Source organism: Myxocyprinus asiaticus, chromosome 42 (assembly GCF_019703515.2).
Source record: "Myxocyprinus asiaticus isolate MX2 ecotype Aquarium Trade chromosome 42, UBuf_Myxa_2, whole genome shotgun sequence".
Classification (NCBI taxonomy): domain Eukaryota; kingdom Metazoa; phylum Chordata; class Actinopteri; order Cypriniformes; family Catostomidae; genus Myxocyprinus; species Myxocyprinus asiaticus.
In genome coordinates, this window is record NC_059385.1 from 13,430,235 (window position 1) to 13,455,696 (window position 25,462).

At 38.8% G+C, this 25,462-nt stretch overlaps 1 protein-coding gene across 1 annotated transcript; it reads right to left on the reverse strand.

Moving 5' to 3' along the window:
• Positions 1-115: 115 nt before the first annotated feature.
• Positions 116-24,239, reverse strand: hyou1 (hypoxia up-regulated 1). The gene is made up of 24 exons (XM_051684245.1): positions 23,965-24,239; positions 23,006-23,078; positions 21,595-21,688; positions 21,300-21,378; positions 16,206-16,360; positions 16,040-16,116; positions 15,770-15,951; positions 14,465-14,580; positions 14,166-14,352; positions 13,176-13,310; positions 12,983-13,065; positions 12,150-12,282; positions 11,205-11,392; positions 10,950-11,088; positions 10,800-10,851; positions 10,580-10,656; positions 10,324-10,473; positions 5,141-5,331; positions 4,919-5,006; positions 4,114-4,370; positions 3,739-3,823; positions 3,319-3,571; positions 1,501-1,599; positions 116-751 (listed from the first exon to the last, which is right to left on the reverse strand). The coding sequence occupies exons 2-24, from the start codon at positions 23,070-23,072 to the stop codon at positions 702-704; spliced, it is 2,937 nt and encodes a 978-aa protein (XP_051540205.1). The 5' UTR covers positions 23,073-23,078; positions 23,965-24,239; the 3' UTR covers positions 116-701.
• Between the last annotated feature and the right edge of the window lie 1,223 nt (positions 24,240-25,462).

Here is a 25,462-nt window from a genome sequence, read left to right on the forward strand (position 1 = left end):
GTAATTCATGTGTGTGTGATGTGTGAAATTCCATAGATGTCAGTGCAGTAGACCACTCATACTGAAGTCCTTAAATACAGATGATGTTTCAAGTAGAAGTTGGAGTCTGAAGATATTCACAGGTATGAAAGCGCAGCGTTTTTGAGTACCAACTAAGAGGAAAAATAAACTTTTTACACAGTTAAGCTAACGAGTCACAATTGAGCAGGAATTCAGAAACACCTTTCCTCTGATTCACATCTCTCCAGTATACATTTCTGGACACAAAAGCAAAGCAAAAGATATCGAGTCATAGAGGACACCCAACCCTACTAAAAACACATTTCCAGATGATCCACATAACTTTGCAAATATCATTCACAAATGAAAGGACACAAGTTGACTATGGTCAAGCATGCCATTTTTGTTAAATTGTGACTCAGTGACAATTTATGAAAGGGAGAAGATCATTAATCCATCATTAAGAAACAAAACTAAATGTGAAATGGAAAGAACACACAGGCTGAAGTTGGGTTTGGTAATTTTGTTTTGGGTCAGTGTCACGGAAGAGAGAGGTACCACAGAAATATACGCCTTCAGTCTTTTTCAAGCCGTTCCAATTTCACCATGTTTTGTTGAGGGGGTAAAAACAAAATGGAATTTTGAACCAATTAATGGAGTCAATAAATACAACAAAAAAAATCCTTTAAGTGTTCCAGTTGTTATAATTCATCCCCTACATGGTTTTCAGATTTACTGCTCTCTGTTGATTCTGAAAATGAGAAGAAAAAAAAACAAAAAAAAATATATATATATATATATATATATATATATATATATATATATATATATATGAGAGAGAGAGAGAGACACACAGACACACACACACACAGTATATTATTGTGCAAAAGCCTTTGAAGGCACATTACATTTGACTTAGTTATTTTTATATTATATTCTGCTTTAAGTGTATCAGTAGCAAATATCAGTGCCTAATATCAATTCCTTTTGCAAATAGAATTGAATAGAAGTGTAACAAGGAGCCATTCAATGGATGGTATGGCCCCCACAGAGCCCAGATCTCAACATCAAGTCAGTCTGGGATTATATGAAAAGACAGAAGCAATTGAGGCCACCTAAATAGATAGAAAACTGTGGCAAGTTCTCCAAGAAGCTTAGAACATCCTATCTGCCAACAACTAAGAAAAATTGTCTAGGTGTACCTAGGTGAATTGGTGCTGTTTTGAAGGCGAAGGTTGTCACCAAATATTGATTCAGCTTCTTTACCTTTATACTTTGTATGATGTTAATTGATATATGAAAACTATTTATGAATCCTCACTCTGCAACATTTTTCACAAGTGCCTAAAACTTTTGCACAGTACACACACACACACACACACACACACACACACACACACACTAAAGTGCCAACTACAAACAAGAGATACACATTTTAGGTCATAGTGCTAGTTTTGTGTAGCATGTTGAAAGAACATTTTTACATAGATTTATTTATACCTGTATCATCCATATTTTCTGCTGGATTTAGTTCAAGAATAGTTTCTTCCTCTTTTTCTTCAGCAGTCAGAGGCTCCTCCACTGGCTTCACCTCTTCAGCTAAAAGCACAATTCATTTCATACATCAGGGGAGCCATTTTAAGAGCGCTAGTGCTAAGTGCAGCGCTATGCTATAAGTCATAATTGCAAAGTCAGTGGGCATGGCCATGAGTTTTTGGTATTTATAAGCAAGCATGTGCTAAGTCTAGGCGCAAGTGGGTTTGGCAAATCAGGTACAAAACATGCTAATGGGCTGGGTCAAGTGCAATTTAATTCGGAGGTTCTTCTCCAGTTATTGCAGCGTCTGTGTCCTATTATATAGTCCATTACCTCAAGCACCAGCGATATAAACAAAGAGAACACATTAATAAGAAGTTGGTGTAAATGGACTGTATGCAATGATTTAGAAGGATAGAAATATGGACATGCTCCTTTAATACAGTATGCTTAGAAAATGTTATTCTCATCAGGATTTGGATGTACGCCATGTTAAATTATAGGGAATGTAAGTATTATTTCAAATGTATCTAATGAGTATCTAATAGTGATTGTATCGGCACACACTTCTATCGTTCAATTTTGATTTTGAACAATTATATTCATTTATTGAAAAAAATTAAACCCAAAAGATTTCTAAATTTAAATTACATTTCAAACAAACAAAACTATAATCAATCAAAATAACAAAATGGTAAAAAAAAAATAAAAATAAATAAATAATAATATACCAAATCGAAACATTTTATCCTCTCCAACTTCTTTCTAGGGCACCTTTTGCAGTGACATAAAAATCACTAAGACAAAAGGTGGAAAAATACCAAAACAAATTAGATCATTAATACAATTGTAAGTTTAACACAAATCTCATAAATTTGTGTTTCATAAAACTGCGATTGTCAGGGACATAATTTGATGTTCCACTATAGTTGGGACATTAACTTTATAATCACCTGCTGGTGGAATCTCCAAACTTTGTGCTGAAAACAGACCTGCTTTTGGAACATCTTAGTGCAATGACCAATTTCACAGGAAAATAGCAAATTGTATTTTGCACCACTTCATTAACATAAAACACCCCCACAGTTTGCACGCATACGTTAGTGCAAACACTCCCACCCACGCCCACTTGCACTTGGCACACTCACAAAAATAGAGCTCCAGATTTACTACATGAAAATAGAGTGCCAGATTTACTACACATTTATAGAAAGACAAACCTAATCTAAGGAGTTATAGATTTAACTATTTGGTTTTTCCAATGGTTGATGCAGGCATCCACAGAGCAGAGTGGCAGATGGCTGACACAATGCTGTTATATATGATATAACGCGAAGTAATGACAGCAAATAAGTTGTAAACAGAATTGCTTAAATTAAATGTACAATGTTTGTCCGCAGAACTGCCACTCGCTGGATGTTTTTTATTTTTAGCACCATTCTGAGTAAATTCTAGAGACTGTTGTGCGTGAAAATCCCAGGAGATCAGCAGTTACAGAAATACTCAAACCAGCCCATGTGGCACCAAAAAATCATGCCACGGTTGAAATAATATTTTTCCCCCCATTCTGATGGTTGATGTGAACATTAACTGAAGCTCCTGACCCGTATCCGCATGATTTTAGGCATTGTACTGCTGCCACATGACTGGCTTATTAGAAAAATCGCATGAATAATTAGGTGTACCTAATAAAATAAAGTCAAGCAGTCAATATGTCAAACTATGTGTACTTCCATCATATTTTTCTGACTTTAAAAAAAAAAAAAAAAGTCATCGTCTCACCTTCTTCACTTTTGGGAGGGATAACTTTCTCTGCATCTTCTGTGCTGTTTGTTTTGCTGTTCTCTGCGGAGGTGGAGTTCTTGTCTTTAGGCTTAGGTTTAGGCTTCGGTTTGGCAAACTTTGCTTTGTTTAGCAGGTAATTGACCTCCCTATCTAGGAGGGAAAGTTTAGCTTCAATGTCTTTCGAGAGCAGGACAGGCTTCTCTGTCGGGGACAATTTCACCTGTTCAGCTACTGTATCATTCTTCCAAGTCTGTTGTGTAAAAAAGATTCAAGCGTAAATGACAAAAATTGGGATTTTTCTATTTAAACCACTGAAGAATACACAAAAGGTCATGGAAAAATGACCTAAATAAATGGGGGGAGGGGGCTGAGACATTAGTACTTAAATCAAGTCATAAAAATAAAGTCATTACACACCATTGTCTCATTAATGACTTTCTCAAGCGTCTTCAGTTCCACCTCTGTGAAAATCTGGTCATCTTCTGGAATAAGTCTAGCACTCCTGTGAATAACAGCCCAGGTCAGTTAAGGGAAAGGCAATCGAGACATGTTGCAGGCTGGATTCAAACCTGCATCATCCACATGAGCACCAGGGCTCAAATTGTATGAAACATGTGGGCTAATCTCTACACCATGGAACCGATCAGTTTGAGAATGTAATGAGTTACACTATTTTGTTACTCAAAAAAAAAAAATTTTTTTTCTTACAGATTAATAGCATTAACCAGTTTTGTCATGTTTCAATTAAAGGAATCCTCACTTCATGAAAATTCCTTATGAGCTCTAACTCACTTGAGGAAAATGGTGGAGTGGTTAAGCATGCTATCTAGAGCTGCCAATCTGTCGGGCCATTTCTTCCTCTCCTCCACTCTGAAGAACATGGCTTTGCAAAGCTTCTTCAGTTCAGACAGTTTTTCTTTCAGCTCCTTAGTGCTAGCGGTGTAACCCTCCTCATCCATCCAGTTAGACGCCTCGCTGAGCTTCCCCGAGATCTGTTCTTTCTCCTCTTCGGTCACTACAGCCTGGTACTCATCCTGATACATCTTATCCTAGACGATCAGAGAAAAAAAAACTAGATTTACATTGCCTTTTTATTCTACTTGGTGCTGCAAGTGGCAAAGAAATTACACATTGACTCCAGCTGTAAGTCTTAGTTAAAACGACAGTAAAGTTGTAAACCCACACATAGATAGTAACATGCAATCACAAAAAGAAATGGCCAATGATAATTCAGTAGGCAAATATTACAATTACAGCACAACTGTTACATTTTGCATAAAGGACATCCTCTTAAGTTCAAGTCAACGCTGTCAGTGCAAGTAAGCTCAACTTGCAAACAATTAACTCATTTTCCCAATTATTCAATGGAAATCTATGTTGCATTAAAATAAACCAAGCTGATAATAGCTGTATCTTCCTTTTAAAATGCTCTCTTTATAGAGCCTTAAGCCCTCTACAGATTTCTCTGCAAAAAAATATCTTAGGCATAGATGCTCATGTTATTCTCTGGACAAAGACATTTTCGTCATTATGATGCCATAGGATCTGTGAGTCACTGCCAAAAAATTGGAAATGGAAGTGGAGAGCTTCATTGTACCTGCGTCTCAAAGATAAAAGCCTCCAGGCTGTTCAGGGTCTTTTCTCTCTCCTGTTTCTCCAGATCCCGGTCGGTGAGGTCTTGCAGTCTGATATGAGGGAGGAACACTTAGTACTCTTTAGACATACGTCAAGAAAATCTTCAGTTACTACACACTATCCGATTTTCTTCTCTCTTGCTCTCAGTGAATTAATTCAATGCCTAGGGCCGAGAAACACTTACTTCTTTTTGGACACTTCCATATCGTCTGTGCTTGGATCGAGAACATCGTTCACCTCAAGCTCTACTGCGATATCCTCTGATATTTTGCTCTTTTTAAGTGGTTTGGCTTTCTTGTCTGCCTCTTTCTCTTCCGTTTTCTCTCCGTTGGATTTCTCTTCAGGTTTTTCTGCCTTGTCTGTTTCCTTCTCTTCCTGTGTTGGAAATGAGAGCAATATTTTAGTTTAATTACAGATTTTCTGGTCTTCCTCTAGTTCAACTGGATCATGTTAGCAATGGAAAGGTTATGAGTTCGATTTCCAGGATAGATAACACAGATAAAATGTATACCTTGAAGGCACTGCAAGTTGCTTTGGATAAAAATGTCAGCCAGATTCATAAATGAACTGAAATAAACTAAAATGTTCAAGGATTAAAGGAGTACAATATAGTTATATAATTTAATTTCTTCTAATATCATATTATTTATATATTCTCTCTCTCTCTCTCTCTCTCTCTCTCTCTCACACACAGTATATACTGTGTGTATATTATATATAAAAATATACACACAGTATATGTGTGTATGTATATATACTGTGTGTGTGTAATATATATATATATATATATATATATATATATACACACACACACACACACACACACACACACAGTATATACTGTGTATGTACACACACACCATTAAAACCACTGACAGGTGAAGTGAATAATATTTATCATCTCATTACAATGGCACCTGTCAAGGGGTGGGATATATTTGTCAGCAAGTGAGCAGTCAGTTCTTGAATTTTGCGTGTTGGGAGCAGGAAAAATGGGCAAGCATAAGAGCGACTGACAAGGGCCAAATTGTGATGGCTAGACGACTGGGTCAGAGCATCTCCAAAACGGCAGGTCTTGTGGGGTGTTCCTGGTATGTGGTGGTTAGTACCTACCAAAAGTGGTCCAAGGAAGGACAACCAGTGAACTGGTGACAGGGTCATGGTTGCCCATGGCTTACTGATGCGCCTGGGGAGCGAAGGCTTGCCCGTCTGGTCCGATCCAACAGAACAGCTACTGTAGCACAAATTGCTGAAAAACTTAATGCTGGCCATGATAGAAAGGTGTCAGAACACACAGTGCATTGCAGAATGCTGCGTAGCCACAGACCATTCAGAGTGCCCATGCTGACCCCTGTCTACCGCTAAAAGCGCCTACAATGGGCACGTGAGTGTCAGAACTGGACCATGGAGCAACGGAAGGTGGCCTGGTCTGATGAATCACATTTTATTTTAGATCATGTGGACGGCCTGGTACGTGTGCGTCATTTTTCTGGGGAAGAGATGGCAGCAGGATGCACTACGGGAAGAAGGCAGGCCGGCAGAGGTAGTGTGATGCTCTGGGAAATGTTCTGCTGGGAAATCTTGGGTCCTGGGTCCATGTGGATGTTACTTTGACATGTACCACCTACCTAAAGATTGTTGCAGACCACATAGACCCCTTCATGGCAACGGTATTCCCTGATGGCATTGGCCTCTTTCAGCAGGATAATGCGCCCTGCCACACTGCAAAAATTGTTCTGGAATGAAGGAACATGACAGAGTTCAAGCTGGCCTCCAAATTCCCCAGATCTAAATCCAATTGAGCATCTATGGGAAGTGCTCGACCAACAAGTCCGATCCATGGAGGCCCAACCTCGCAACTTACAGGACTTAAAGGATCTGCAGGTAATGTCCTGGTGCCAGATACCATAGGACACCTTCAGAGGTCTTGTGGAGTCCATGCCTCGACGGGTCAGAGCTGTTTGGGGGCATGAGGGGGACCTACACGATATTAGGCAGGTGGTTTTAATGTTGTGGCTATCAGTGTATAATAGGGCTGTTAATCAATTACATTTTAACTTATTAAAATTGCACAGTTTTCTGTAATTAATCGCGGTTAATCATGGTACTTTACATTACAAAGGACATAAAAAAATATATAATCATAAATATATTTACTTTATCTCAAAGAACTTACTGCATTAATTTAATGCATTAAACAGTCAACTATTCACAGAAATAAGGGTTAACTGACCCAGTAATAAAAAACAAAAATATACAGCGTGCATATACACCGATCAGCCACAACATTAAAACCACCTGCCTAATATTGTGGAAGTGCCCCTTGTGTCACCAAAACAGCGCCAACCCGCATCTCAGAATAGCATTCTGAGACGCTATTCTTCTCACCACAATTGTACAGAACGGTTATCTGAGTTACCGTAGACTTTGTCAGTTTGAACCAGTCTGGCCTTTCTCTGTTAACCCTCTCATCAACAAGGCATTTCCATCCACAGAACTGCCGCTCATTGGATGTTTTTTGTTTTTGGCACCATTCTTAGTAACTTCTAGAGACTATTGTGTGTGAAAATCCCAGGAGATCAGCAGTTACAGAAATACTCAAACCAGCCCACCTGGCACCAACAATCATGCCATAGTCCAAATCATGGAGATCACATTTTTTTCCCCATTCTGATGGTTGATGTGAACATTAACTGAAGCTCCTGACCCATATCTGCATGATTTTATGCACTGCAGCCACACAATTAGATATTCGCATGTGCCAGACGGGCTGGTTTGAGTATTTCTGTAACTGCTGATCTCCTGGGATTTTCACACACACACAGTCTCTAGAATTTACTCAGAATGGTGCCAAAAAAAAAAAACAAAAAAAATGAGTGGCAGTTCTGTGGACGGAAATGCCATGCTGATGAGATGGCAGACTGTTTCAAACAAACAAAGTCTACTGTAACTCAGATAACCGCTCTGTACAATTGTGGTGAGAAGAATAGAATCTCAGAATGCTATTCTGAGATACAGGTTGGCGCAATTTTGGCGCATGAGGGGGACCTACACAATATTAAGCAGGTGGTTTTAATGTTGTGGCTGATGTATGTATGTTTGTATATATGTATATATAAATCAGACTGATTTGTTTGATATTGGATGATGATATTTGGGATTGTTTAGAAGGCATAACAGTATTTTATTGAGCATTACATACAGGGTTCCCACTCTTTTTTTTACCAAAACATTTCCATCACTTCTCCATGATAACTGGATAGAGGTTTTTAAAAATAATTTTAAATCAGGATGATTTGTAAATTAATCATTTAGAAACATATGTGAACCATATGAAGTTATTCATTTAATAGAACTGACTAAAAAGGATAAATAACTGACAAATCGGACATCAATTTAGCTTGCGAGCAAATTTTACTCGCACAACAGCAAAATTTAGTTTGACTTCATGACTTTTGAGACTTTATTAACTTCCAAGACTTTTCCAGGCCTTGAAAACAACGTTTTAAAATTCCTTGTTATTTCCAGGTTTCCCATGGCTTTCAGTATTAAAACATGTCTACACTGCGTGCCCAATTATTAGGCAAGTGAGTGTTCTGATCTTATCATTATTTCCATACACATTTTCCAACAACAAACCATATAAACTTGAATGCTTATTGGATTCAATCATTTTCAGGTGATTTGTATTTGTGTAATGAGGGAGGGTGTGGCGAAAGTGACTAACACCTTATATCAAGATGTGCATAATTATTAGGCAGCTTCATTACCTCAGGTAAAATAGGCCAAAAAAAGAGATTTAACTGACACTGAAAAGTCAAATATTGTAAAATGCCTTTCAGACGGATGCAACACTCTTGAAATAGCTAAACTATTGAGGCGTGACCACCGGACAGTCAAATGTTTTTTTGCGAATAGTCAACTGGGGCGCAAAAAGCGCATGGAGAAGAAAAGGCGCAAATTAACAGCAAAAGACTTAAGAATTAAACGTGAAGCTACCAGGAACCAATTATCCTCCAATGCCACCATATTCCAGAACTGCAACCTACCTGGAGTGTCCAGAAGTACAAGGTGTCAAGTGCTCAGAGACATGGCCAAGGTCAAGAAGGCTGAAACACGACCACCAATGAATTAGATTCACAAGTTGCAACATCAAGATTGGGCAATGAAATACCTGGAGACAGATTTTTCAAAGGTTTTATGGACAGATGAAATGAGAGTGACTCTTGATGGACCAGATGGATGGGCCCATGGCTGGATCACTAATGGACACAGGGCACCACTTCGAGTCATGTACACCTCCTCCACCTTGCTGGCACTGGTATGGGCTGCTATCATTAAGGATGAGGTAGTTGGACCATTTTGAGTTGAAGATGGCCTGAAACTCACTCCCAAACCTACTGCCAGTTTCTGGAAAGTACTTTCTTCAAGCAGTGGTACAGGAAGATGTCCTCATCATTCATGATGGCCATGATTTTTATGCAGGACAATGCTCCATCACATGCATCCAAGTACTCCACTGCTTGGCTAACCAGCAAGGGCCTAAAAGATGCCCAAATAATAACTTGGCCCTCTTCCTCACCTGACTTAAATCCTACTGAGAACTTGTGGGCCCTTCTCAAACGTGAGATTTACAGTGAGGGAAGACAATACACCTCTTTGAACAGCATTTGGGAGGCTGTGGTTGCTGCTTCAGCGAAAGTTGACCGTGAACAGATCAAGAAACTAACAGACTCCGTGGATGGAAGGCTCATGGCAGTTACTGAAAAGAAGGGTGGCTATATTGGTCACTGAATATTTTTTAAAGGCCAAAAATGTTATTTAATTGTCATTTTGTTTTACTTATTTGTTGCACCTACTCTAAAAATTTAGAATAAACAATTAAGTTGGGAGAAATTATTTTTGTAATTTAGTTGCCTAATAATTGTGCACACTAATAGTTGTATATATTCCCCTGAGAAAGACAAAACTCACATTTCCTTTGTTAAACATTCAGGTTTGATGTTCAATAACATTTTGGATCGACTGAGAGCATTGTGTTTGTTCAACAATAAAATTAATCCGGAGGAACATAGTTTGCCTAATAATTGGGCACGCAGTATATATCTGTGCATCTGTATTTAGCATTTGGAAAATGTTTCAGCAAAAGATGAACTATAACAGCTCAAGCAACAGTGGTTAGGTGTTTCTACGGGTGTTTGGTTGAATGTAACGTGGTGCATAGTAAACACAAGGCTATGAGGAGATGTCAAAATTCTCTTGAGAATAACACGGTGGAAGGAGAGAATTTGAGCCGTCATCATAATCCCAGAGGTGCAATAATCATCCTGTGTCTCTCCAGCAACATGATTAACTCAATCCTCTCACCTGAGTTTCCGCTTTCTCTTCATTGTCGGCTTTCTGCTCCTCTGCCTGAGGCTCTCCCTCATTTCCCTCCTCTGTCTCAGGTTTCTCCTGCACTGGCTCTTCCTGTTTCTCACGCTGTTCCTGATCTTTCCCAGTCACTTCCTCTTCATCCTGAAGCATTACAAAAACCATGTTTAACCAAATGACAAGTTCCAATCCAAACAAAACGCACTTAAATCTGTCCGTTTCATGGCAAGAGCATCAGTAAGCAGTTTACCGCAGCTGGTTCTGTGACATTTTGACTGGGTTCTGAGCTGCCACCTCTAAACAGGCTGGAAATGGTGTTTCCAAGCTCTGTGATTCAACAAAATATTTGAATGAGCGACAGTGCACAAATGTATCCATTTCCATTACAAATGTCTTTATTAGAACAACCTGATTTTAGATCAATCTTCAGACCAACAACAACATAAAAATGGCATGTTAACAAATCTTACTTGTGAGTGTAGACTCTTCCTCCTCCACAACAGTCTCAAACACTGACTCCACCTGAAAAGTGAAGATTTCAGCTCTTCATTTACTGTACTGCTAACACAATGGGAAAGCATCCTCGATAACCTCATGTAAACCCAAACTAGAGCACTAACCCGATCTAGAATTAGCACTCCACTCTCATCCATGTTGAAATGGGCTTTAATTCCTTTCGATTCAGCATCGGAATGCTTCTTAAAGCTGCTGCCCACTCCAGACAGTCTCACTGTTTTAAAATTCTGAGAGCCAAACACTCTGAGAAACAGAAATAGAGAGAGCTCACTAAACTTTCTGGGTACTTCTGGGAATCCATATATAAATACAATACCAAACATTTGAGTAGAGTGAACTAAATTAGACAGTTCACTTACTTCAGGTCCTGTTCACTGAGGAAACTGAGGTCTCCATAGTTGATGTGGAAGACAAAGTCATCTGTGTAGCGATTAAACGTGATGACTTTCCTCTGCGGATATGGGGCCATTCTCTGGAACAAAACACGCTTGTTGTGCTTTATCGTCTTCACACCATCCTCTTCCTCTGCCTCACGACTAAATTCAACCTGAGAAGAGACACAGAATGCATTTCTGAGAAATTACAAATGATCTGATTGGATATGGAGTTAGCTAAGAGCACAAGGCAGGCTCATTAGCTATGTTTCCATCCAAGTTGCGAATTAAATATGCAAAAACGATATTGTGTGTTCAAAAGAACAAAAAAAGTCACTTCTGGAGAAATTGCAGCCACTGTGACACTTTTATTTATAAAATGTGCATGGTTTATAGCACACAGAAAAAAAGTCTGAAGAACTTGTCTCATGTCTGGGAGCACTATGCGTGTGCGTTCCTCCTTATGTCTTTGCCGTGCAGATCTATACGATATTTTTCAAAAGTGTCAATAAACCTGCTTTTCAACCCAGTTCAAGTTTGTATTCTATTGCAACTCTAAACAGGCTGTGGATTTTCACGACACTTATTTCAGAATGATCAGAGCAACATTTTAGATGCAATGACTGGTCCACTCCACTGGTTAGCCCAGTTAAGAACAATTATTCAGTCACATGATTTTTTTGATGCACATCTTGTATTCCAAATAAATTCAATAGGAGTTCACTTGGTAAATGTGTTGACACAGTTTGTGCATTTCTTCTTATAGAATAAAAACTGTATCCACCTCAAGCGAGCATATAGGTTTTTGATGTGCACTTTGGAAATTTGATTTGCATCTTGGTGTTTCCATCAAGCAGCTTTTATGCGATATCCCAAAATGCGCAAAACAATTCATGGATGGAAACCCAGTTAATGTCTTCACTCTCTTACCTGAATGGGAAACACAGCAGCATCTCTGACTAGGAAAGGTTTGACTTTGAAGGCTTTGCTGAGTGCAGCAGCCTGATAGACGGCACCCATCGCTGCAGCCTCATCTGCGTTAATGTTCTTGCTCAGTTCCTCTCTGGAAACAAAATCATCAAATGAGATCATTAGGCAAGCTGCATTAAAGGGGACATGACATGCCTTTTTCATTATTTTAATATGATCCTTGTGGTTCACTTATAGTATTAGTAAAGTTCTTTTGTACACAGACATAAATTTGTAAAACATGATCATTTTCCACCCTCATTCTGAACCTCTGTCAGAAACGCCGGTTTTGGTGCTGCTTCCCCTTGAAGACTTAACAGTAAACGGCCACAGCTATGATTGGCTCTCTGGTCTTGACTGACCTGCTCTCTCCTTCCCATCTCACTGCTCACCACTACTGGATGGGGCTACAGAGGTGATAAGGTAAAGTAGGGGATGATGTGTTGCTGTGGAGGTGGTCAGATGCAATTGTCTAGCACAATGTGACATCACAATATGGAGGAAGTAGAGAACGAGTCATTTTGCCAGCTTGGTTTCAACAAATGCTCTTTTGCAGTGAGGAGGAAGTTTTGAGTTCTGAAACTTAGTGTGTTTTTATAGTACAATGACCTCTTGTCATGACCCCTTTAAATGAAACCGTTTAAACCCCAAAAGATCTACTCTATTATAATAGTCATCATAGTTTAAATCAAAGCCAAGTTTATTTTAGATTTGGTCCATGGTATCTTGCTTGTTAACTACTAGTTATCCATTTCAAGTTAAACAGGAGGTAGAACTGCAACATAGAAACCTACTTTCCCACAGCATTTAGAAGGACATCCTGCACTCTGGGCACTCTGGTGGATCCGCCAACCAAAATAACCTGTTCAATCTCATCCTGTTGGAATATGGAGATATTTTCGATTATTTTAAATTCAGAGATATATATATTATAAAAACAGTCAGTGCTACTATTTAAGACCAATATCATGGTATATTGCCCATCACCATAGTCATCTCAGCAGCAGCTAAAGCTTCCTTTACAGGTCCCGATACTCTGTCAAACAGATCCTCACACAGGGCCTCAAACTCAGAGCGAGTCACTTTTGCCTTGAAGTCTATGTCATCCATAAGACCTTCAATCTGAAGAGAGAGGAGAACATTTTGAATAAGATGTGACAAAACCATGCCTTCACCCATATGTGGACAGAGCAGATAAAAATCATGTTACGTAAATGTATTCTAGCACAAAAAAAAAACACTGTAGAAGTAGTCAGAGTAAGTCTAACATACTAGCTTTGTTTTCTGCTTACAGTACAAAAGTAACAGTCTAACAAACCCCTTATCTCACATAATGTCAAGGAAAATACATCTATCTGATAACAGCCATTTAAACAAGGCCACTAAAAGACAGATCAGCAAATGTGTTATGCACTAAAAAAATCCAATATTATTTCTAGTACAGACACTGGGGTCCAAAAGTCTGAAAACAAGTAGTAAAAATGCTTCCATTTTGCATTGTTTTCTGATTAAATAATTGTTTTTATAAATGAAAGAATCTGCTAAACACCTTTGTGAAAAGTTGAATTGAAACTTTCAGGAATTTCAGAATTTTAGTAGTGTCTCCCTTTTAATCTTGTGTGCTTCAATGAAAGCAAGGAAATCTGACCTTGTATATAAAGGAGTTGGCATGGTCACATTTGCTTACATTTGAATTGTGACCTAGATATAATGCAAAATATTCTTCATTCAGCAACATTGCTTTTCTTTGTGGTCTTATCTAAATCTAAATAGAGATTTTTTTATTTCAAAGTTTGAGAAAAAGACTAGATTTTAAATGTGGTTTCAGACATTAGGACCCCACTGCATGTGCTAAAATTAAAAAAGAGCTATTGTGTTATAGATGGCTATTGTAAGAGATGAGTAACCATACATGTTCATGTAACAGTTTTGGTTTTAAATATTGATCTAGAAATTGATTTTCAAGATTTGTAATACCTGTGCTGTGTGTTCAGCATTGGCACTCAGCACAGTCTTGAGTCTCTGAGCCTCTTTAAGCAATTTTGCCATGGCGCGAAAGTTCTCCCTCACATCCTTCTTGGATTTCTTCTGTTCGTTAAAGAGATTAGCAAGATGATCTCTGAGCCTTAGCTCCATCTCAAAGCCGCCTAGCGTTCTATCAAACCTGAATAGGGTAGAACAAACAGTCAGGTGTATTAAGGTGTTAAATGTGCATGTATTCCATTAGCCAGCATAGCCACAACTTGACATGCATGATAAAAACACTCATGACTAACCCAACTCCACGGATTTGGAGCTGAGGTTGACTGGCGGATTCTTTGGTCTTCACTGTCTGATATGTGACAATAGTAGCTGTTGTGCTGGCTGATCCCATATCATAAAACATCACATTCTACAAAAAAAAAAAAAAAAAAAAAAGGGGAGACAGAAGACTTAAATTCCACTTACATTTATCAATATTTTGGTAGTTGCTATAAAATACTTTTGGAAATTTGACATGTTCTGTGCTAAATATTACAATGAAACACTATGCTATTTATTTATTTTTTATGACTATTATGCATGCAGCTTTTAGGAGTTCATTAACTAAGAGACAAAATTAAATATTTGTATTCTTGTTTGTTTTAAAATCATGCCAGCTTCTATGGGTATTAAGGTTAAAATACAATAATAATAATAATAGTTAAAAACAAGGAAACCTACATGACAAAAACATGCCAACTTCCAATAATCACTTAAAGAAACAGTTCACCCAAAAATTCTGTCATAATTTACTCACCCTCATGCCATCCCAGGTGTTTATGACAATCCTTCTTCTGCTGAATACAAAAAGATTTTTAGAAGAATATTTCAGCTCTGTTGGTCCATACAATGCTAGTGAATGGTGACCAAAATGTAGAAGCTCCAAAAAGCACATTAAGGCGGCATAAAATACTCCAGTGGTTTAATCCCTGTCTTCTGATGCAATCCAATCAGTTTTGAGTGAGACCAGACCAAAACATAAGTTTTTCACCATATACCTTGCCATTACGGTCTCTAGGCATGATCATGATTTCAAGCTCGATTACACTTCCTAGTGCTCGACTCATGTGCAGAGCATGGTGCTATGATGTGCAATCGAACTTGAAATAACAATTTCCAGGGAGACTGCCGAGGTCAAGATTTATAGTGAAAAAGGAGTTATATTTTGGTCTTTTCTCACCCAAAACTGGTTAGATTGTTTAAAGACATGGATTAAACCACTGGAGTTTATGGATTACTTTTATGCTGCCTTTGAGCTTTTTGGAGCTTCAAAGTTCTGTTCACCATTCACTTGCATTGCATGGACCAACAAAAAGTTTGTGTTCTGCAGAATATAAAGTCATATACACCTGGGATGGCATGAGGAGGAGTAAATGATGAGGGTTTGCATTCTTGGGTGAACTATCACTTTAAGACAGATATTATGTGATGGATGAAGGTGAATAAAAGTTTGCTTTTCCTGATTTCTGTCATTTCTTATACTATGTAATTACAAAATTGGAAAGTAAAAAAAAAAAAAAAAAAAAAAAAAAACACCAGTTAAATTTTCTCAGTAGTACCTGAGCAGTAGAGTTGATGTCCTTCCTCCTAAAGACTCCATAGTTCAAAGCCACAGCTGTATTATCATTGATAAGCTGAAGGACCTTTAGACCGGCTATTTGGGCAGCCTGCAGGACTGCCCTGCGTTCTGCCTGATTAAAATAGGCAGGCACTGTGATTACTGCATCTTTTATGGGCTGCTCTGTGATGAGGAAAACAGAATTACAAACATAATCTGCAAAAACTAAAAGGTAGTTGTTCTGTTTGAGGTACTCATCAAATAATCAAACCTGCGAAGTCTTGAGCTAGACCACGGGAGTAGTTCAAAACCATGCCCAAAAGTTCCTCAGGAGTATACTGCATCTCCCTGGATGTCCAAAACAAACACAGTATTAAACTTTCTTGCAACTAGAAAGCGCATGCATGTATAGCGAAAGCAGCTGCTCTGTTACTTACTCTGAAAATTTGAAATACACTGTTCCTCTTTTGTCATCTCTCTGCAGCTGGTGCTCAGGGAAGTGCTTCTGATACTGTGCCACTTGTGGGTTGTCCACAGTCTTTCCCAAAATGCTCTGGAGGAATCTGTAAACCACTTTGGGGTTTTTCACAGCCTGAAATAATGAAAACATGCTGGAGTCAATGGAATCCATAAACCACTGTTACAATCTAACAGAATAGATTGGAGTTGGAGACAAAGAAACTGTAAATGACCGCTTGATATTAGCAGTCGATGGATATGGGTTTTCCAATTGCCGATGCCAATATCTAAAGAGCAGGGTGGGCGATGGCCGATATAAATGCTGATAAACATAATGCAATTTAACTAGGTGGCGGGTAATACAAAATGCCTCATTCATAAAAAATAAAAAAACATTTAAAAAAAGCACAGGAATTCATAGAATTGGAAAAGAGTATTAAAAGTGCTGAAAAAGAATATTGTCTAAAATTCTAGCTAAATCGATTAAGCTGAGCTATTACATCTATAATACATATAGATCAAGTGGGGTATATTTGTGGTCGTAGTTCTTCTGATAATATTAGATGTTTTATAAATATTATGTGGTCAGTAGCGAATGATCACCGATCACTGCCATCTCACTTGACGCAGAGAAGGCATTTGAAAGGGTGGAATGGGACTATCTTTTTAAGATTTTGGAAATTTGGGAACACTTTTATTAGGTGGATTAAGTTACTTTATAAACAACCAGTAGCGGCAGTGCAAACTAATGGGTTCATTTCAGATTTCTTTCTCTAGGTAGGGGAACCCGGCAAGGCTGTCCTTTCTTTTTTATTGTTCTGTCTTGCCCTGGATCCATTAGCAGCTGCAATAAGAAAAGAGGATGTTTTTCCTAGTATTGTTGCAGGAGGTATGGTGCATAAACTTCTACTCTACGCAGATGATATATTATTATTTATCTCAGACCCTAGTAGATATAAGGTGAATTGGTCTAAATCGGAAGCTCTTGCTTTGACAGCATATTGCCCTGCCACGGCTTTCCAACCTGGTGCCTTTCAATGGCCCAAATAAGTCATTAGGTATTTAGGCATTTTATTTCCTGCAAATGTGAGAGATTTAGTTAGTTAATTTTGATCCATTAATGAAAAGGTTCTCATTTGATATGGATAGATGGGCTTCACTACATTTGTCTATGGCAGGTCAATGTTATAAAAATTAATTGCATCCCCAAATTCAACTACACTATGTAACACAATTTTTGTTCCTGGGTAGTAGGTGTTATTTCCGAATTGCTTATGCCTCAAAAGTATAGAAAATTATTCCCCACAAACTTTGCTTTTGTGATCAGGACAGTGATATTTTGAAATGTACCTATTTCCAATGAGAAAACAGGCGGATTTGTGTCTTTTCGTTCACATAAAGTCAGAAAAAACAACAACATATGAATCCAAATGAACATGTATTTATACTAAATACAAAAATGACTACAAATCATTTAGAAGCGAGTAGTTTTTTGAGATTTACGATTATACTGTAAATCACTTTCACGAATCAGCCCCCAAATGTAGTCTCCCATCATGTTCTCGTTATACTGTCCTTGGTAGCTGCGTTCAAAGTATATCCTGATGCAAGCGCTTGCCTTGCTCCTCCGAGTATGCTCCCATGTTCTCCTTAAATTTATCAAGATGAGCACCAAGGATATGGACTTTGAGAGACATCCTACAGCCCATTGTACCGTAGTTCTTCATCAGAGTCTCAACCGGCTCCACATAGTTTTCGGTCTTGTGATTGCCCAGGAAGCCCCGAACAACTGCAACAAAGCTGTTCCAAGCTCGCTTTCTTAGGGAATTCATTGCACTCCAGGATCTTCTTTATCTGTGGTCCGGTGAAGACACCGGCTTTGACCTTTGCCTCAGACAACTTAGGGAAGAAGTCTTGAAGGTACTTGAAGACTGCCGACTCCTTATCTAGAGCTCTGACAAATTGTTTCATAAGGCCCAATTTGATGTGCTGTGGTGGCATCAGCATCTTCTGGGGGTCCACCAGTGGCTCCCACTTGACGTTGTTCCTCCCCACAGAGAACTCGGTCCACTGTGGCCAGTCCTGCCTGTGGTGGTGCGCCTTGGTGTCCCTGCTGTCCCAAAGGCAAAGATAGCAGGGAAACTTGGTAAAACCTCCTTGGAGACCCATCAGGAATGCCACCATTTTGAAGTCTCCTATGACCTCCCACGCCGTACTCATCATACTTCAAGGCGTCCAGCAAGGTCTTGATGCTGTTGTAATCTTCTTAGGAGGTGCACCGAGTGAGCCAGGGGAAGAGATGGGTACTTGTTACCATTATGTAGTAGCACGGCTTTGAGGCTCCTGGATGAGCCGTCAATGAAGAGGCGGCACTCATTCTGGTTACAGGCGATTCCGATTGCCTCGAACAGACTGGTCACATTGTGGCAGAAGCAGAGCCCATATTGACGGGTGAAGCTAGAAAAAGGTTGGTGACACTTCCTCTGATCTGCGACTTGCACACTTTCATCCAACAAGTTCCACTGCTTGAGCCTAGACGTCAAAAGCTCAGCATTGGACTTGGTGAGACCAAAATCTGTAATCAAGTTGCTGAAGTCTTTTTGGTTGTGGTAGTATGGGTTTCTCTCCTCAGCTCCACCTCTGAAATCCCTCCAAGTCCATATCCTTGATGCTCATCTTGATAAATTCAAGGAGAACATGGGAGTGTACTCTGAGGAGCAAGGTGAGCACTTCCATCAGGATATACTGGACTTTGAACGCCGCTACCAAGGACAGTATAACGAGAACATGATGGGAGACTACATTTGGGGGCTGATTCACAAAAAGTGATTTACAGTATAATCGTAAATCTCAAAAAACTACTCGCTTCTAAATGATTTGTAGTCATTTTTGTATTACTTTAGTATAAATACATGTTCATTTGGATTCATATGTTGTTTTTTTCTGACTTTGTGAACGAAAAGACACAAATCCGCCCGTTTTCTCATTGGCAATAGGTACATTTCAAAATATCACTGTCCTGGTCACAAAAGCAAAGTTTGTGGGGAATAATAGCCATTTTCTATACTTTTGAGGCATAAGCAATTAGGAAATAACACTTACTACCCAGGAACTAAAAATAAAAATTTGTTACACAGTGTTATCTACTACAGTCTCTCCCTTTAGAAATTCTTTTCTTATTTTAAACAATTTGATAGAATATCGAAGTCTTTTATTTGGAATGGTAAACTAACTTGGTTGCATTTCAGTAAGTTACATAGACCAATTGACAAAGTAGGTTTAGGCCTCCCCCCACTTTTTGTTTTATTACTATGCTTTTAATCTCAAACACCTGGCCCATTAGTCTCTTCTACCTGAAAGAGCCCCTCCCTTGTACAACACTGAACAAGCAGTCCTTTTATCAAATTGCCTAGAAAGTAAAAATGCATCCCATTATTTCACATTTAGATGCAGTATGGACAAAGGTTTCCTGTATGATCAATTCTGATACTTACCTAAATGTTTCAAGCATATGGACTAGCCCCAAATTATGTATTAACAAGTCCCCTTTTTGCTGGAAAGAATGGATAGAGAGGGGTATTGCTACACTTGGTGACCTATATGAAAACGGAGCTTTGAGATCATTTGAAAATATAATCCAGCAATTTGGGATTTCTAGCTCTCAATTTTTCAAGTATTTACAGTAGTGCCATCTACTTTGTACTATTTTTGTGGTAGTACACAGCACCCTAAAGCTGCAGACACCCTCTGTATGGTGCTCTCAGCCTTTGGAAAGGGGCATGAAGAGTCAGTGCATTATTCCTCATTGATGGAGCCTTAATAGCTCTTAAGAGGTTACGGGAAAGAGATTTGAACTTGGTATATGAGGATGGGGTATGGGAAACAATTTTAAAAAATGCTAAAACTACGTCTAGGGATGCAAGGGTACACCTTATTCAGTTTAAGATTTTGCATCGTTTCTACTGGACTCCCTCTAGATTGTTTAGGCTTGATTTAAAAGATACCTACCTGCTGGCGATGTCAGTTGGAGGATGGAGATATAGCCCATGCTCTGTGGTTTTGTGCCAAGATTCAAGAATTCTGGGTAAGAGTCCAGAATTTTATCTGTGAGATTTTAGATCCTCAGATTTCATTCTGCCCCAGACTATGTATATTGGGTGATGGGGCGGTTATTAACATAGGTGACAAACATACAAAAAGCTGGGTTCAAACTAGTGTAATGTTTGGCAGACAGATAATTCTTAGAGTATGGTAGTAATTTGGCACACCCTAATTTCAAGAATGGTTCACTGAATTGGGCAGGGTGGTGGCATTTGAAAAGATGTCATACAGTATAAACAGCTTGGCAAAATAGACGTATGTGTTTAGAAATGGGACAGGTAGTTGGCCTTTCTGGAGGGCTCTCAGTGAGGACCATGTGGAGAGAAACAGAATTGTGGTGGTAACTGTAAATTCTATTCTTTGTGGAATTCTTTCTTTTCTCTTTATTTGTCGATTTTTATATTTTCTTTTGCTTGTTTGCTTATGTGTGTGCATGGTGTAATTTAGGCTTTGACCACAGGGATATTTGATGAGGGACAGGGAGGGATGGGGGAAATAATGGGAGTTAAGTTGATTCTGTGTGTATACATTTTGTTTATTCCATATTTCTCATAAGAATCAATAAAAATGTTAATAGCATAACACAATTTAACAATAGAAAATCAGATGTACTGTACATATTTTCTTAAGTGAAAAAACCCCACTTATATTATGCAATATTTACTCAAATTTGCTTAAACTGGAGAAAAAAAACAAAACATGGAAAACAGGAAGTGTTGATTACCTATTGAAAAAATCCACAGACAAATCTATTTGTAGATTTTGGAACTGATAAGGGGAAAGTTGACACTTCTGTTAATCGGCCAAGCAAACACGGTTATAGGCTGATGCGGATAATCGCAAAATGGCCAAATATTGGCTGCTTAATCGTCCTGGCCGATCTATCAGTCTAAGACTACTTGATAAGCAATAGAAGGCAGATGATTCATAATTGTTTTAAATAAAAGACATTATGGGGTAAAATGTCTTACCACTCCTAAAGCACTGTCTCCAAAAAGCCTCTCATTTTCCTTTAAACACACAGCAACTGGAGTTTTCCGCCGGGACTCCCTGTGGTAAAAAGAAGCTAAATGTCACACTGGACTAAAATGAGAAAATTCACTCTGAAACTACAATTTCTTTATTGTACAACTGCAATGTGGTATCATAACATGGAGTAGGAACATAATTCTAACATGATATGATACCACCATTCCATATTGTTCTGTTTTAAACCAATAGGACAGTTTTTAACCTTATGATGTTTCATTCTGTTCCATGACTTACTTGTTGAGTACGATCTCCATTGGCACACCGGGTTTAACTATAGCAATTTTCATCCATTCACTGCCCAAGTCCACAGACATCACGGCAACTGATTCTACAAAACAAAAATGAAATAATTGAAGAGTTGAATTTAGATAGAGAAATCCTACTAAGATAATAAGAGATAGTCTAAAACCATAAAGGCACAATATCATGCACAATGCAAGTGAATGGTGGCCAGAACTCTGAAGCTCAAAAAGTACAAAGGAGCATGAAAGTAATCCATACTCCAGTGGTTTAATCCATGTCTTCTGAAGCGATATTATAGGTGTTTTTTTGTTTTGTTTGCATAGCATGCATAGCACCACCTACTGGTTGGGGCTGGTCAAAGGTGGAGATTCATAGTAAAAAATAACGATCTGTTTCTCACCCACACCTATCATATCACTTTTGAAGATATGGATTTAACCACTGGAGTCATGTGGATTACTTTAATGCTGCCTTTGTGTGCTTTTTGAGATTCAAAGTTTTGATCACCGTTCACTTGCATTTTATGGACCTACAGAGCTGAGATATTCTTCTAAAAATATTTTTTTTGTGTTCAGCAAAGTCATGCACATCTGGAATGTCATGAGGTTGTGTAAATGATGAGAATTTTCATTTTTTTAACTATCCCTTTAAATTAAAACTCTAGGACCAAGTCCTCATCCAGTTTTTATAAGACATTGATTTTGCTATGCTGATGCCTTTAATCCACACTGTGTCAGCATTTTCCCACACTAAAAACGCTCTCCGTAAACACATTTTTTGGAAATCGATGATGTTAGGAAACTAGAAACTGATGTTTCATACTTCAACGGATAAGTGTGGATGTAGTCTAGGTAAAAAAAATTATCCTGGTGCATAAAGGTAATTTACATCCAATATAAGATTGTAATCCTATTTGAGGGGGACTGGGTAGCTCAGTGGGTATTGATGCTGACTACCACCACTGCAGTCACGAGTTCAAATCCAGGGTGTGCTGAGTGACTCCAGCCAGGTCTCCTAAGCAACCAAATTGGCCCGGTTGCTAGGGAGTGTAGAGTCACATGGGGTAACCTCCTCATGGTCGCGATGAGTGGTTCTCGCTCTCAATGGGGCACGTGGAAAGTTGCGCGTGGATCGTGGAGAGTAGCATGAGCCTCCACATGCTGCGAGTATCCGCGGTGTCATGCACAGCGAGCAACGTGATAAGATGCGCGGACTGACAGTCTCAGAAGCGGAGGCAACTGAGTCTTGTCCTCCGCCACCAGGATTGAGGCGAGTAACCGCACCATCACGAGGACCTACTAAGTAGTGGGAATTGGGCATTCCAAATTGGGAGAAAAGGGGATAAAAAATAAAAATAAGAAAAAGAAAAAAGATTGTAATCCTACTTGTATGTCACATTTACCTGTTTGAGAAGGCAGGAGTGCTAATGTTAGGCATAAAAGAACCCATAATGACATCTTTTCCCTCATTGTGACCTGCAGAGAAGATCCATGAAGACCGGTTAAACAGCAGGCAGGCAAAAAGTCACCATGCAACTATAACAGGTCTGTACTCCATAAAAAAAGGAAGTGAATCAACCAAAGTGTACAAGTTACTTCAAATCATATCTATCATATCTCTTTTCAGACTACTACTAAGATTGACCATTATTTCATCACCATCCTGATATGAAAGACTTCAAGTACAACATAAGGATCTGTAGGTGGAGACAGACTGTTAGGTATCACAGGTGTGCACCATGAAAGACAGGCATGGCATGCATTATTAGAACATACTGTATATCCTATTGACTTGATCCCTCCCACAAGTCTGAGACAAAGCCTGAGAGCACATGGATGTAAATACAGTGGTGAAGAGCTTTGCTGAAGGATAGACAGACTATCTGGTCTAGGTTCTTCCAGAGTCCATTGACAAGGGATGTGTTACTTAAGTAGATATATTTTCTTTTCTTTAAACTCATGTTTACATTCAAAGATTCCCATTGATTGAGTTTATTTTCACAGCTGATTCACATGTAGTCAATATGCAAGTGTGGAAACTTCTAGCTGCACTGTCTTTATGACGTATGCTGGACTGTGATGGTGCTTTGAGCATCATGGCTATGCCAAACTGTTAATTTAACTAGTTAATATTGCAGAGTAACCATAACAACTTATATTTCTTAAATGGTTAAAACAAGGTCAGTTTAGCTGATTGGTTTATTTACTACAGATTAAATCAACACAGACACAAGCAAACAACTCAGATCACATCCTGCATGTCTGAACATATGCAACCACCCTTTATATATATACTGTATGAACTCACACATGAAATATACTCTCACATCCCCCAAGGAGAGTGAAGCGGAACTGCACTTACCCTCTGCCAGATCAAGTTTTATGTTGGTTCCAGTTGACTGACAAATCCCTCCTGACACCTGAGCAGTAATATTTTAGAAGCGCCTTTGCTGCCCTAATTTCTTTGCTGATCGTATTTATCAGGTGTCTAAACAGTTGACAACAAGACGGCATTAAACAGCAGCAATGCTCTGTGAACACACCGCCTCACTTGCTTGATTTTGCTCTTGCAATCACCGGCTCGTTCTAACACATTGGGCCGGGAACGCGGCGTGATCTCATTGGATCCGCACAGCTCCCAGCAATGCAAGTGAAGTGCTGATCGCCCAGCTCGTAAGTCCCGCCCCTTTACTCTGAATGGAGAGCGCTGATTGGTCCACGTAAAAACCAGTGTGCGCGACTGGTCAGTCGTGGAAGTTAGTACGGATCTGATTGGTCCACGTTAATTAGAGGAACTTAACGACTGCGCGACTATTTGTAGTTTTTAATGCTCCTGTTGATGTAGTCCAAGTAGTGATGGGAAATCCGATTCATTTCCTCAGACCGGTTCTTTCGAACGGTTAATTTCACTGGACAGGTGATCAGTATAATGTTGACTCGAAAACGTTTCTTTTTTATTAATGCCAACATTTTTGCTTTAGAAATGGAAGCAGTTACAGATGAAAAAAACAAACAAACAAACAAACACAAAGAAAAGAACAAGAGCTAAAGGTTGTGAAATGATAATAATGAATTTATAATAATTGTTGACAGGGACTTTTTGTGTGGACTACATAGATGTTACATAGATTTTGTGGAATCGTAATCCACAAAAAATGAAAAATAGCATAAAAATAATAATTTACATTATTTATTCATTTATAAATTAACAGTATACTGAATCTGAGAGTCTGTATTATATTAGAAATAAAAATAATAATAGTAAAATTGTTAATGCATATGCAACGGGATCGTTAAGTCCGATAGAAAAACTGGTCGGAGCGAGTCGTGATTGCAAAGAAGCGTTAGCACAGACACCACTAGTTGTAGGGTCACATTACTCCCGGTTCTCAGCTCATTTCGAGTCGGAGAGTTGGACACATTCGAGGCGAGTGGATTTGGCCGCCTACACACTAGAGTTTACGCTACATCAGAGAGAACGCTGCAAATGCGTTGATTTTAACAGTGATGTTACGGAAGGAAGAGAGGGTTAAGGGTTTCCAAATTTAACGCTCCCTCATATAACCAAAAGTTCAGAACATTTCAACTTTTGCCGCAATGTAATCTGAATGACATAGGCATTTATTGACCAATGAGAGTTTTAGAGAGGTGGGTCCAGTGTGCTTTTTTGGAATCCAATAGACCTTATGATGCATTTCTGCCTTATTTAGCAGCGTAAATCTAGCAAACATTTTTCATGTTATGATTTTTTTAAATATTGAGTGCAAGTTTATAACATTATGCTTTGTGTTATATTACCCTGGAATTAGTTCAAAAAAATTAATTACCACAGCTGCAAGGGGGTTTCTATTACAGCTGCT